Source organism: Microcaecilia unicolor, chromosome 9 (assembly GCF_901765095.1).
Source record: "Microcaecilia unicolor chromosome 9, aMicUni1.1, whole genome shotgun sequence".
Lineage (NCBI taxonomy): Eukaryota > Metazoa > Chordata > Amphibia > Gymnophiona > Siphonopidae > Microcaecilia > Microcaecilia unicolor.
The window spans coordinates 96,967,961-96,983,764 of record NC_044039.1 but is presented as its reverse complement, the minus strand read 5'-3'; the positions used below and the strand labels follow the sequence as shown (position 1 = coordinate 96,983,764).

Sequence of the window (15,804 nt, the reverse complement as noted above, 5' to 3'; positions counted from 1 at the left end):
TGAAATAAAGCCAGTACTGAGCAGATGTACAATCTGTGCCCTCATTATGGCTAGACGTATCTGGAATGGGCTTCAATAAAAACTCCAGTAGTTGGGAACAGTGTCCCTCCCTTTTGATTATACCCCTTCCAGGTCTCTCTCAGCCAATCACAGCGCGTTTAGCTGTCTGTGAGTGGCTGAAAGAGGCCCCTGTCTGTGAGTGGCTAAGAGAGACCTGGAGGGGCATAATCAAAAGGAAGGGACATCCAAGTAAGTGGAGCTGTGGCCAAGTGGTTACATCACTGGTCTTTTAATGCAGAGGTGGCCGGTTCAATCCCACTGTTACTACTAAAAAAGCTATGAGCAAAACCACTTTTGATTTCCCCATTCGGGGAGAAAGACGGCCCTCAAGAGAACGACGGCCATTAAGGGAAGTGCACATCAGGGACGGCCATCAAGGGAAAATGCACGGCAGGGACTTTTTTAATTTGTATGTTCTTTATTGAACATTTCTCAAAACAGTATCATAAAATACAGCACTCCAGAACAAGTAAGTCATAACATAACTGATCATCAAGATCTAAATATCCAGAAGTACCAGTGCACTACGAATGCTGGCCCCTCCCACGGCCAAATGCCTTGGATTTGGCCGGGTTTGAGATGGCCGGTTCCAGTTTCCATTATCGCTGAAAAACAAAGTCTGCCATCTCAAACCCGGCGATCTATGGCATTTGGCCGGCCCCAACCGTATTATCGAAACAAAAGATGGCTGGCCATCTTTTTCGATAATACGGTTCCAGACAGCTCTTTGCGGCGCCGCCAAAATAGATGGCCGGCCATCTATTTGGCCGGCGCCGTTCGATTATGCCCCTGTATGTTACCTTTGTAAAATAAATCCAAATGTTATTTCCATAGACTTTTATGTATAGATTGGACTATCAGATAGTGACTTCAGGCAAACCCCTATATTCAGTGCTCAGTGTTGCATTGTCACTCGATCAGTCCTTTTTTTTTTTTTTTCAGAGTATTTTTTTTAACTATTTAGCAAGTAATTAGTGAAAAGCACTTTTATAAGCACTTTTACACTTATTTTTACAAAAGGCTCCATGTTCAGCAAGTCTTCACAAAATACACAGGAAATCGTGCCTGTCCTGACCTGAATATCCGAGTTCTACTTAAACAGCCTGTGCAAAATTGGGCTTCATATTTTTAACTGTATTTCTCTGTGATGAAACCATTTTAATGCAACATTTAGGTAAATGTTGTTCTGACATTTTTCCTGTACCTGATTTCTTTTATACTATGATGTTCTGAGTGACATTTTAGAGATGACATCCAAATTAGAATTTAAGTATCCAAGTCTGGACGTCTGAAGTTCCACTAGTACCTTAGAATAGGATCTACTGATGTAGAGCCTATTCTAAAATGCATGGTGAAATGACGTTCATTTGCTAGTGACATTCAGCTTGAACATCTGTTTTAGAAAAATAGACGTCTAAAATATCAATGGGTCAAAACAAACACACAAACAACTCTGTGGCAGCATATGAAGATCTGTATTATGAAATGACAACATTAGATGTGTGTGCTAGAACATAAATGATTATGTCAGTATTTTAGATACATAGAAGTCTGTTTCTCCCAAAGCTGTCGCAGAGCCCAGTATCCCATGCCAGCTTTGTTTTTGGGGAGAGGGAGGGGGATACTAGCCACTTAGGGGCTGAAGGTGTCCTCCCCTAATCACTCCAGTGGAGTGCTGCTCAATAGAATCACTTTTCTGAAATCTGGACATCCGAGGTAGCAGGTCTAACTCCTGACATCCTTTCTGGACATAGGTGTTCTCTGAAATAGGGAATAAAGATCTAATTTTTGGGGCCTATCCTAGTCCCATCCAAAATATATCTAGACTACACGCTATTGCCATCTGGATGTTCTTCAGTTTTAGACATCCACATGCCAACTTTGAAAAATTGGATCTTAGATGTCTGTGTATGATAGATGTCCTAAGTGCTGGTTTATGGATGTCCAAAATGTGAATGGCACCTCTAAAATAAATAACTTTGTGTTTGCTTATGTTTGTGGTGTTATTGTTTTATTGAAAAAAAAGCAACAATGCATTCATTGTGTTAAAACAATGTGAATCCACTAGAATATCTCAGACACTTTTATGTGCCTGTATTCAGTATAGTAAGAGAATTAACAAATCTTGTGTTTTTATCTTGAAATCTTTACACCAGGGCCCATGTCCTTACTTTCCTTATGGAGTTCTCGAATTAATACTGCTAACTCAAGAAAGCACCAAGAATTTGTTGGACGTTTGAATTCTGTGAATAATAAAGCTGATTTATACCAACATCTTAAGGAAGAAAATGGGTTTGTATTGCTGAATTTACGTATTGGTTTATTTATCATTGATCTTTAAAATAGAATTTGTAAGTAATTGTATAATGAGAAGCACACAACCTGCAGTTAACAAATGCAAAACAGCTTAAGTGTTTTTAAACAGGATTCTCAACTGGATGATGTCATCCCACGGAGCCCATATGGATAAGCCCCTTCAGATCAGAAAATTTTGGAAGCCTTTGATACCTTTCATCCAAACTTGTATCTGAATCATTTATCATCATCATTTATTCATTTTATATACCGTTTCTTATTGCTGCTGCAAAACAGAATGGTTTACATTAAAAAAAAAAATAACATAAATGATTCATTGAGGTGTCTCACTTCCAGATGGAGACACTGTACTCAAACATTTCAGCCATAAGACATGGAGAGTTGCTGACCGCCTTCAATCTCAAGGAGGTCTAAGTTCACATTCTGGTCAGACTGGAGCATCAGAAATATCAGATTCTGTAGTGCTTGGGTGGTTCTACTAGTTTCAGGCTCTTCCTTTGGGTCTGGCAAGGGCTCTATGGAACTTCTCAAAAGTGTGATGGTGGTGGTCATAGCACTACATAGGGAGGACATTTGTTACATCCCTACATGGGCTATTGATTCATCATGGTGAAGGCACAGAGCCAGGCAGTCATATCTCAGATGACGAGCAAATTGAACCCTGACAGTCCTTGAAGCACCCAGGACTTGGTTCAGTACCAGGAGAGTGTTCTTGACCAAGGAGAAAATGCACAAGCAGTGGCAATCAGTTTGTGGGATCGTTGAGTGAGTTCAGTAGCCTAAGCATCCTCCAGGTTTATAGAGATTTCATTCCGTTTCTCCGACTCATCAGCTTTGAATACCATTTCTGGCACCAGTATCTCTCCCAAATCTTCCTCGGTGAAGACCAAAGCAAAGGATTCATTTAATCTCTCCGCTATGGCTTTGTCATCCCTGATTGCCCCTTTTACCCCTGGTCATCTAGCGGTCCAACTGATTCTTTTGCTGGCTTCTTGCTTTTAATGTATCTAAAACAAATTTTACTATGTGTTTTTTGCCTCCAACGCAATCTTTTTTTTTCAAAATCCCTCTTTGCCTTCCTTATCAGCACTTTGCATTTGACTTGACATTCCTTATGCTGTTTCTTATTATTTTCAGTCGGTTCCTTCCATTTTCTGAAGGATTTTCTTTTAGCTCTAATAGCTTCCTTCACCTCAGTTTTTAACCATGCGGGCTGTTGTTTGGTCTTCCTTCCTCCTTTTTTAATACACGGAATATATTTGGTCTGGGCTTCAAGGATGGTATTTTTGAACAGCATCCACGCCTGATGTAAATTTGTGACCTTCGCAGCTGCTCCTTTTTTCACCATTCTTCTCATTTTATCATAGCATTTAACTTTCAAAAAGGAGACTATCATATTGGATTTCCTGTGTGTACTTACTCCAGAGCTTATATCAAATCTGATCATGTTATGATCACTATTATCAAGCAGCCCCAGCACCATTATCTCCTGCACCAGATCATGTGCTCCACTAAGGACTAGGTCTAGAATTTTTCCTTCTCTTGTCGACTCCTGTACCAGCTGCTCCATTAATCAGTCCTTGATTTCGTCAAGGAATTTTACCTCCCTAGCATGCCCTGAAGTTACATTTACCCAGTCAATATTGGGGTAATTGAAATCAACACTATAGCGTTAATTCTACAATTATATGTCCGGTATTCAAAGGTGTGTCTTGTAAGTTTCAATGAAAAGTTGGAGAAAAAAAGACTTCGGTATTCACGGAGATGCCTCAATTTGAAGGAAACACCTTCCTGAGTAAAGAGGACTCATTAATCATAAGTCTCCAAAAAAAAACCTCCACATTCAATTTTATGTTCATGAAACAGCTACATAACCACCTTTCAACAATACCTAAGGAACGAGACTCAGTTTAATAGTGAACGTGTATGAAAAGATGTTACTTATCTTGGATGACAGAATATTCTCCTTATCTACTGTCCTGTTCGCGATAATGATACTCAAATCTCCCAACAGGAGAACCCTGTTTTGCCGTAACTGGGCTGCTTCAGGGGAAGTTCATTTATTCAATTTTCCCAAATCCAAGATTATATTCTTCACCCAACTAGTCTCTCATAGGCACTCTTACAAAATGGCGATTGGCTTCTTCCAGACGCCCATACCTGGTGTGTGACGTATTGTTTTTTGACGTCCAAACGTGCCAGTTATGTAAATTTTCAGAGGAAGTCTTTCCATTCGATGGAAACATTCAACCCACTGGGAATGACAGTTTGTAATGTAAATATCCACCTCTGTTCCTTCTGTCTAAGCAGTCGTCTTATATCTCCTCTGTGTTCAGTGGTTCTCATCTGGTCCAAAACAATACACTGTAGATCAGAAAAATTATGTTGCTTTGCCAAAAAATGTGACACTAAAGGTTTGTAAGTTTTTCCTGCCTGTATACAATGCCTATGTTTAATTAGGCGAGTCTTCAAAGGACGTGATTTTTGCCCCATGTAATACAAGTTACACGGGCAACTTAAAAGATATATCACATTTTCCGATGTACAAGTTATCTTTGCTGTGAGAGGGTATAATCTGCCTGTGCGTACATCTTTAAAAACATTAGAATCACACATAATGTCACACACTGAACATCGACCACAGGCTTTATGATATCCCTCTTCATGGGTGGGAATACCTATCCGGTTCCAAGTTTCAGACGGACATAGTATGTCACTCAAATTGTTGTTCCATTGAAAAGCGAACAGAATTCTGAGATTTTGGAAACAAGGGTAAACATTTAACATCGGGATATGTTTTTTGATGATCTTAATCATTTTATTTGTATGTGAGTTGTATTTCGTCACAAATGTCAACACTTCTTTAGTTTTTTGATCCGATTGTGGTTGTAGTAACCACTACCTGTGATTGTGTAAGGCTCTCTTTTTGGCTCTAGTTACTAAATTCTTTGGATATCCCCTGTTCATCAATTTTTGTTGTAAATTCTGAGCTTGATGTTGATAACTAGAAACAGGAACACATTTTGCGATATCTGAGGTATTGCGCAAAGGGTATGTTGGATCTACAGTGACTGGTGCATGCTATTATGCAAGGTAGTGTTTCTGTCCATAGATTGAAATCACCCATTATTATTGTGTTGCACAGTTTGTTAGCCTCCCTAATTTCCGATAACATTTCTACATCTGTCTGTTCATCCTGGCCTGGCGGACAGTAGTACACTCCTATCACTATCCTTTTCCCCTTACACATGGCAATACATTATATCAAAGCCCAGTGCATTCTCTATTAGGGAGAGAGGCAAATATTCTAGAACAAATCCTCTAGAGCCAGATTATCTTTCAAATTATGCACAGATAACTAATTTTTACATAAGACTCCAGTATCTCATTTCTGTGAGGCATAGTATGCTGTCTTTATCTGCCATTATTTTCTACAAGAGTCAATACTGAAAGCAATTTAAGCAGCCAGAAATGGCTCCTGCCGTTTAAATTGTTGTTTGGGGCTAACTAGGCATATGCAAGGGCACTTAACTGGGTAGTGCCAGTGAAAATGCCCGGTTAGCACCCAAGCCAAAATGGCTATTTTGTGGGCATTCTGGGGGCGGCATCAGCACTTAGCCGCTTAAGCGCTAATATTCTGCATTTAATTGGCTACAATAACTGCATAAATAGGACAACATAAAACACAGTCCTATCTTTTGTGGTTCTTCTTAGCTGAATAGCACACTTAGGGGTCCTTTTACCGAGCTGCAGGAAAAGGGCCACATGCTAGCTTTTTACCACAGCAGGTAAAAAGCCCCTAGACAAACGTGGCCATGCGATGGGGAACCCTTACCACCACCCGTTGAAGTAACGATAAGGGCTCCCACGGTAACTGGGTAGTGCGCAGTAATGCCTGATTACCGCCACACAAGCTATATCCAGGGGGTTTTCTTTTTCCCCCGGATATGGCACGTGTCTGGGGTGGAACTACCACCCGTGGCTGCGTTGGGCCAACAGTAGTCCTGATTTAGTGTTTGGTAAGCCCACGTTGGGCTTACTGCTGCTTTATAAAAGACCCCCTCAACTAGCTACGTTTCAACCGTCCGCATATGCTCAGATATGGCCAGGCATTGAATATCTGAGCAAAATGCCATAAGTGGTCAGCAAAACACCGACCCCCACCAGCTGAATATCTACCCCAATGTTTCTGTAAGCTTTCTGATCCTTGTCCAGTGTAATGCTTATTGGTAACATTGCAGTACTTGTGAAGCATAGGGGATTTTGTTTTCAAATAATATAATTTTAGTAACACTGTTTTGCCCATTCTTACGGTTGTGTCTTGGCTGCACATGCCAAAGAATCAATTAATTTGTTCTTTTTCTTTATATTTCAGGATGGAAACAACAGAAAATGGAAAGGCTAGCAGACAGTAAATAGGGATTCCCGGGCTACATTTAGCAAATTAAATAAGTACTTAATGCTGGACTTGACATTAGTACATCACAATATGGTTGTATAGTTGTGCTCTTGGATTCGTTTTTACATTTTTCTAATTTTAAGCTACTTTTAATGTTTTCTATCAAATATAAACAAAGTGCCATTGACGAATTGAATTCAACTGGATTCTTCCCCACAACCCTTTTTAGGATAAAGCAGATACTCTTCTAATGTATTGCAATACATTGTTTTATTTACCCAGAAATAAATTGGCTAAGACACAAACATTTCAAAAAGTGTTTACTTTTTAAAGTCTTCATATTTCCGTATTTGGACTGTTAGACTGAGCCTACAAAATAATCTTTCAGGAGCTTGGAAAATATAGTGGAACAATATCAGCTCACTGCTGTGGTCTATCATTATTATTTTTATTAGCATTTGTATAGCGCTACCAGACGCACGCAGCGCTGAACATCTGACATAAAGAGACAGACCCTGCTCAAAAGAGCTTACAATCTAAATAATACAGACAGACGACTGTTACGGGTGAGAAGGAAGGAAGGGACAAGGGGAGGGCAATTGAGTAGTGGCTAGGAGCTAAAAGCAGTAGTGAAAAGGTGGGTTTTCAGCATAGATTTGAAAACAGGTAGAGATGGAGCTAGACGTATAGGTCCAGGAAGTCTGTTCCAGGTATAAGGTGCCGCGAGAGAAAAGGAACGAAGCCTGGAGTTAGCAATGGAGGAGAAGTGGGGCGACGAGAGATTTGTCCAGATTTATCATACTTCAGAGATAAAATGCAGTCAGAGTGAAGAAGGAAATGGTGATGCATGTTTATAAATGAATCATGTAAAAAGTAGTAGTGGTCTAATTTGAAGAAATGATAACCCCTGTGCCCCCACTTTTGTGAGGTACTGTATACTGTGGCTATTTAAATTATACATCTGCACATTGATAGAAAATATTTATTTAAATAACGCTATCATTATATTTAACATTAACAGCAGGAACAGAACAATATTCTGAGTATTTTGTTCAGTGTCACACATTGATATTTTTCATAGCTGCTGTAAATTTAATTCCTAGGAATTCAGCCTTAAATTGAAGCATTATTGGCTTTCAAAGACCTGGGGGGGGGGGGGGGGGGGGGGTTGCACTAAACAGCCTTGGGCTGTCTGATTCCTTGTCTCTGGAACTCCTTATCCTCATATATTAAAAGCTGAGAACTCTGACCCCAAGTTCATATCTGATCCGTGGTCTTCGGTGGGGCTTAGGATCTGACTCCTAGGTGCTGTAAGACTACTTTCCCTTCTGTTCTTCTTTGCGAGGCCTGGTGGCCAAGTGTAACTCCCTAACTCTTTCTCTTAGTAAAAAAATACTTCCGCCTACGTTGTCTAGAGGCTTTATGGTGGCACTGTCTCCAGAACAAGTGTTCTGTTTTCATTCAGGACTGCAGCTTTGTGAGTTTGAGTTATACATCATACACATTCCCACACTGTTCTTGTGAGACTGTACTGTGAACAGCCAAGAAAGTTGGTTACTGCATGGATAAAGCTTACCAAGAGCCACATGATGCTGGAAGAAAACAAAACAGCTGTTGCAGAGGCAGTGCCTGTAGTAGGACTCTGGAAAAGGTCTGGAACAATAGCCTTAGCGGAAAGGCTGGTGGGAGATGAAACTGCAGTAGGGTTGAGGAAAAGAGTTGTGGGAGAAATCTGAGATTGGGAGACAAGTGGGCTGAGAAACAGATGTCTGGAGAAGCAAACTTCATTTTATTTATACATACTATAAAATTTGGATTAAGCTCATACCTTTCTCAGTAGTTCAAGGTAAATTATATTCAGGTACAGTAGGTTATTTACCTTTCCTTGGAGGGCTTAACAGTGTAAATATTACTTTGAGTGTTCCCGAGTAGTTGGACTGAATACATCATTGGAAAGGAACCTCCTTTCAGTCCCTTATACCTTATAGAGGCTCTGGGAACTATCTACTTTATCCAGCACTGGTCCTGGCTCTCACAATTTAAGTCTTTTCATCAACATAGTTCCTGCTTCAAAAATAGTGAAGATCGGTGCTCTAGGTTAATTAAGGTACCTATGTTAATCATCCACCCATCCTTTGCTTCTTCTGGTTCATTTTCATAATTTGTTGCTTTTTATGTTAATGTTTGTCTTGTTCTGGAATTGAGTCAAAGATTTGTAAACCACCCTGGTGTGTGCTCAAATGGCAGGTATATCAAATGAATATATAAATGAATGAACATAGCTCAACATACCTAACATAGTAACCTATGGAGTGGAGTAGCAGCCTAGTGGTTAGAGCACCAGTCTTGACACCCAGAAGTGGCTGGTTCAAATCCTGCTGCTGCTCCTTGTGTTCTTGGGCAAGTCACTTAACCCTCCATTGCCTCAGGTACAAAATTAGATTGTGAGTCCTCCAGGGACAGGGCAATACCCAGTGTACCTGAATGTAACTCACCTTGAGCTACTACTTAAAAAGGTGTGAGCAAAATCCAAATAAATTAAGCCTAGTAAAAGCTGGCAGATAAAGACCTGCATGTCTATCTAGTCTGCCCAACACGGTGGCCAGGGTTGTATCTGGCACTTAGGTTCCACTTTTTCATGATTAAACACTGGCATACTTGATCTCTCTCTCTCTCTACCAATTCTGGGGTACAGACTGTAGAAGTCTGCCTAGCACTGGTCCTACTTCACAATTACTGGAGTTGCCATCGAAGTATGCTCTAGCCTTGATCCTGATCTGTCTTTACCATTTATGGGACCTGGACCATAGAAGACGTACTTTCCAATCCCTGAAGCTGCCATCAAAGCTCACTCCAGCTATGAGTGTTATTAATATCCAGTAAAAATTACAGTAATGAAAAAATATCCTGTATGTAAATGTGCAGAATTTTAAGAGATCTCTTCTCAATTTCATGTAAATATTATCAGTGTTTTAATAGCCTATTAATAATAGATCCAATTTTATTAAACTAAATTCCATTTTCTCAAGAGTCCCTGTAATATTCCAGAGATATGGTGCTGTTTCCTTCGCTTACGGGAAGAAGCACAAAAGTTTATTATTGGCACTAAAGTAGAGAGGTGTGGTAGCCGTGTTAGTCCACTCTTAAAGGTAATCAATAGAAATCAAACAAAATAAAACATGGAAAATAAGATACCTTTTTTATTGGACATAACTTAATACATTTCTTGATCAGCTTTCAAAGGTTTATCAATTGAATGCTTTGATGTCCCCATGCATACCTCCCACCCACCCTGTTAGACTGTCAATGAAAGGCTTGGATGCTTCACTTATATATACTGTCAGCTAGCACATTTGCTTATTTCTGATCTGACGAAGAAGGGCAACCTTCAAAAGCTAATCAAGAAATGTATTAAGTTATGTCCAATAAAAAAAGGTATCTTATTTTATTTTCCATGTTTTATTTTGTTTGATTTCTATTGATTACCTTATTGGCACTATCAACTACCTTACAGATTTAGAGGCCCTTTTGCAAAGTGGGTGTAGTTCTGAGTTTGCCATGTGCCAGAAAATGTTATTTTCTAGCATGGGGGCGGTGAGTAGGTATTTCCAGCGGCAAGTGAGCAGTGCAGGCACTTTGCCACGTACTGCCCAATTACCACATGAGTAGCGCATGAGCCCTTACCGCTTTCTAAATAGGAGGCGGTAATGGCCACACAGTAATTTGGAAATTGACTTGTAGCCATTAATGGCAGAAAAAAAAAATCTGTTATTTTAGAGCTGTGCTAAAAAATGGCCAGTGCACGCAAGAAACCCACACGCTAAACCTACTGCCAGCCATTTTTTAGTGCGGTTTAGTAAAAGGACCCCTTAGTTCTTCAACAATCAAGATAAACCACACGAGTGGGTGATGTCATGTAGTGGTGCTAATGTAGAGTTTGCTTTCCACAGTCTTAGAAAAGTATAGAAAGCTTATCGTGATGTCAGTGGACCTTCCACTCTGTTCTCAGTGCATGGGGGCCCCCTCCCAGTCCTCTGGAATTTATTTATAACAGAACACCATGAATAAATGCTATTTTATAAAGGCAAGTAGATAACTACTTGTCTTTATAAAATACTATCATATGTGGCAGAGAGTGCACATTTAATATAGGCATGATCACTTAACACCTGATTGAGAGCTGGTGTAAATGAAGGTATGTACTTTATGCATGTACAAGGTATTTTGTAATCTATGCCCATATGTGCTAAATCCACCCAAGTATAGTCCAGACTGCCCCATGTATGCCCACCAAAAACTGTGCATCATCATGATGACTTTTACACCATTATTTTATGAGGTCATTTACGCGTAGAAATGACTTTGTTTAAATCATTTTTATTGAAACCAAAATATCCAACAGTGTCAGTGATATGTTCATACAGATTTTCATAGAAATGCATATAACCTAACAATACACAATATCCCACCAACCCTCCCTTATCCCCCCCACCCCACTCATACAGAAATGCAGGGATCAAACTCTTAGACCAATCAGAATATCTTAAGTAGATAAACTAAGTACTCTACTACATGCTCTGGGAGGTAAAGTTTGCCAGACGCATTCCCAAATTCTCTGAAAATGATGCCCCCGGGGTGAGGCTATATCCTGTACATCTAGTCTCTGCATCTGCAGTAGAAGGATCATATGTGGGCACTGTAACAAAGATGGGGGCTCCGAGGACAGCCAGAGAAGGAGAGTCGCCCACCAAGCCAACAGAACTGCATCAACTAAAAAGCCCAAGATGCTAGGCAGTACAGGTCTCCACAGGTCATATTTGCCAAACGATATCTCTGGAACACAACACAATGAATGCTTCCAAATGAAAGTAACAAAGTCTGTTAGTGTCTTCCAAAAGGCGAGGACTCCCAGGCAGAACCAAAACATGTGGCCCATGGTCACTCCCTGCCTAGAGCACTTTGGGCATGTGTCCGCTGATGCTACACCGGCCCAAAAAGCACACCCAGGAGAGCTATAAAGGTGGAAGAGAAACTTATAGTGCTGCTCCCACAACTGCACATTTGGAGTGACTTTATTGATAGCAAACAAACAGGAGCACAAGCAATGTTCATCTAACTCAGTTACCAAATTCTTATTCCACAATGTTGTCAGATGAGCAAAATCAATATCAGGTATTGTTTCCAAGAGAAATTTATGATGGTACGACAAAGAAACAAGTTGTGATCTTAAGCTGTAGGCAGTTGACAACGTATCCTGCACATCTTCACAAACATGCTCCCAGGGCGGACTACGAACAATGTTGCAATTGCAAATATGTAAAGTGGTCCTTGGCTGTAAGTTGATAATTGTGCTTACGGATCTGGAAAGGGCTGAATTTTAACTTAGTGCTCCAAGCATAGACTCAATAACTGGTAAAAAGTCAGGGTTCCAATGGAATGCCAAAAAAGGGGTTCCAGCAGCAGAGAAGTGGTGTTGGCAACAAAGCCATCGCCACACAGCGTAACTGATGATGAAAAATACCAGCGTACTTGTTCCTTCAGAAAGGCTCAGCCCGCAGTGTGAAGTATACATCTGAAATGCACTTGTGGAACAAGACCCATTTCCAAAGCAGTTAGAAGTATTCTGTGGTCCTGTACCACATTGATATGCCACATGCCACAGTCAAATATCACAAGTTCAGCAATCCTAAACCACCATGGAATTTAGGTGTTTCTAATATAGACATAGACAGTTGTGCTCTTTTATCAGTCTACAAATAAGTTTGGGTCATATGGAGGGGCATAATCGAATGGGGCACCCAGGTTTTCTTGAGGACATCCCCGCGAAGGGGCAGGGAAACCCGTATTATCGAAACAAGATGGGCGGCCATCTTTCGTTTTGATAACACGGTCGGGGACGCCCAAATCTCAACATTTAGGTCGTCCTTAGTCGTTCCCGATTCTCAGTGATAATGGAAACTGAGGACTCCCATCTCAGAAACAACCAAATCCAAGCCATTTGGTCATGGGAGGAGCCAGCATTCTTAGTGCACTGGTCCCCCTCATGCCAAGACACCAGCCAGACACCCTAGGGGGCACTGCAGTGGACTTCAGAAAAAGCTCCCAGGTGCATAGCTCCCTTGCCTTGTGTACTGTGCCCCCCAACCCCCCCCCCCCAAATCCCACACCCCAGAACTGTACACCACTACCATAGCCCTTAGAAATGAAGGGGGGCCCCTAGATGTGGGTTTGAGGTGGGCATTGGAGGGCTCACATTTACCACCACCACACGTTTAACAGGTGGGGGGGATGGGCCTGGGTCCTCCTGCCAGAAGTGCACTGCAGTACCTGCTAAAACTGCTCCTGGGACCTGCATACTGCTGTCATGGAGCTGTGTATGATATTTGAGGCTGGCATAGAGGCTGGAAAAAATATTTAAAAAATTTCTTTAGGGTGGGAGGGGGTTAGTGACCACTGGGGGAGTAAGGGGAGGTCATCCCCGATTCTCCCTGGTGGTCATCTGGTCAGTTCGGGCACCTTTTTGAGGCTTGGTCGTAAGAAAAAATGGACCAAGTAAAGTCACCCAAGTGCTTGTCAGGGACGTCCTTTTTTCCATTATCGGTCGAGGACGCCCATGTGTTAGGCACGCCCCAGTCCCACCCCCGTGAACTTTGGTCATCCCCGCAATGGAAAACAGTTGAGGATGCCCAAAATCGGCTTTCTATTATGCCGATTTGGGCGACCCTAAGAGAAGGACGCCCATCTCCTGATTTCTGTCGAAAGATGGGCACCCTTCTCTTTTGAAAATAAGCCTGCTAGTGGATTTTCCTTTCATCTTTTAGTTTCAAACAAACAAAAAAAGGAAAAACAACTTTTGCAGAAAGCAAAAGCAGCACACAAACGCAAAGGTGACAACAAAAGTTCCAAAGCAATGGTGAAATGCAGAATTTTCAACATGAGCCGTGTTTCGGCCATAAGGCCTACCTCAGGAGTCTACATATTGTTTTGATTTTTAATTTTTTTTTAGACTCCGAAACACAGCTCGTGTTTAGTCGTTGATACCTATTAATAAAATTCTGCACTGCACCATTGTTTTGGGACTTTTGTTGTCACCTCAAATATATTGGTAACATTTGAAAAAAAATATTTAAAAAACAAGAAGCAAGCATCAAATAGGCTAACACGATTGTGATAATATGAGCGGCAGCAAGGCACGGAGTCTTCATGAAATACAGAGTGCAGTGCAACGTCAAAAGGAAAGGCTCTATTCTGTACAAAAAGGAAAATAAACAGGCATGTTTCCTCACAGGCTTTTCACTTTCAATAAAGTTTCTTAAACATAATCCTGGAACCTTGTCCTTGAAAGGTTTCACATATCAATAAAGACTACTTTTCCCTCTTGACAGGGCTTTTTTTGAAGGGGTACTTGGGGGTACTGAGTACCGGCACCTTTTACAATGTCTGCTAAAATTGACCCATGATCCCCAAATTTTAATGAAAGATCTCAGGCTCTACACCCCAGTTCTGCCTTGTCATAGATTCTGTGACTGGTTGCAGGGGGCCTGGCTATTGTGGGGTGGGTCTCTCGGTGATCACCTCACTCCTGAAGGGTGGCCTAGCATTTGAGTACTGGCACCTTTTTCACTAGAAAAAACACACTGCCTCTTGGTTCAGGGTTCCTGCTCCTTGTCTCAGACACAGTCTTCACAGAATACATATACAGTCACTTCTTAACTTAGGCCAGTGTTTCCCAAACTGCGCCGTGACACCCTGGTGCACTGCAGCAAACTCTCTGGGGTGCTGCAGCAAATCCTGAACTCCCACCCAAATTTCTACTGTAGATAGTGGCAGAAAAAAAAAAAAAAAAGCAAGCACAGGGCTGCAGCAGCCTTCAGGCATGTGCTGTCAGTTCTGCCGGTCCTCTGCCCCCGGAACTGGAAGTTGACGTCAGCGGTGGCAGAGAACCAGCAGTGCTGACAGCGCATGCCTGAAGGCTGCTACGGCCCCGTGCTTTTATTTTTGTTCTCGTGGCCACTTGAGACAGGGAGCAGACAGCCTTTGGGGCTCTCAGAGGCAACTGCCAAGGAAGTTGCATGAAAACAGGATACGGGATGAAGTCAAAAAGTTGAAGCCAATAGGTCAGTCTCTGTTTCCCTTCCGATTCAAAACAAAGCAAGTAAACCTATGAGCTGCTGCATCCAAGTTGTCATTCTTTATTGCTGGTAGCATTTTTTATTTAATCTCACTTATATTTTTAAACACGCTGGCTTCTGCAGCATATAGATGCACAAAGAGGAATGAAAATAACGGAATAACTTTTCATAGGTAGAATAGTAATTTGTTATAAATCGTATTTGGTGTGTCATTTGGAGGGGCTGGTTATAAGGACACCCTAGCACTATTATATTTGTGCAGAGAAAAGGTGGAGACCTTTGTGGCTTGGATGGGTGGTGTGGCCGGGGGAAGGGGTTGCCGTGAAAAATTGCTCAGACACGAAGGGCTCCGTGAACTGAAAAAGTTTGGGAACCACTGACTTAGGCTCTTGTAGTCTCTTTTATACAGTCCACAGGGTTAGTTAACATTCACTCTCTTACCTCTTGAGGTAAAAGGAAACTTTTCCTACCTCATTGAAGTTTGACTTGCTGGCAATTACAGGATTCTGGGAGTCCTCTGCACTCAGGTTCCATCTCTGTCTCTCTTCCCTCTGTATTGGGGCCTCCCTGATCTGCTCTGATTTAGGAAATTTAACCACCTCCTTGCCTGAGCCCCACACCTCTGACATAGCAAGTTTAGCACCACCTGCTGTAAGGCTAAACTATAACCTCAGGGAGTGTTTCTAGCGACACTCCCACTATGTCACTCCCTCCCTCACATACCCTTCCCCTCAGCTCAACCATACCAGGTTGTGCATTTGCCATACCCTAGTTCACCCTACCTTAGGGGTTGCAGGGTAGCACTCATTAGGGGATTTGGGGCTTCCTCTGATAGTCCGGGACCACCAAACTGTCCTTGGGCCAAACTCAGACAGTTATCTCAGACAGGCATTGCGC

The 15,804-nt window shown here is 41.7% G+C and overlaps 1 protein-coding gene across 5 annotated transcripts in view; it reads left to right on the top strand.

Annotated features, from left to right (window-relative positions):
• Positions 1-7,198, top strand: part of INTS13 (integrator complex subunit 13) — a 165,743-nt gene extending 158,545 nt beyond the window's left edge. For 4 of the 5 annotated variants that reach the window (XM_030214882.1, XM_030214880.1, XM_030214878.1 and 1 more), the window contains 2 exons: positions 2,217-2,352; positions 6,752-7,198. In XM_030214882.1, the coding sequence (XP_030070742.1) occupies positions 2,217-2,352; positions 6,752-6,791 (176 nt within the window). In that variant the 3' untranslated portion in view covers positions 6,792-7,198. The remainder of the gene's footprint in view (positions 1-2,216; positions 2,353-6,751) is intronic. The other variant, XM_030214881.1, reaches the window with a different exon arrangement.
• Positions 7,199-15,804: the final 8,606 nt, after the last annotated feature.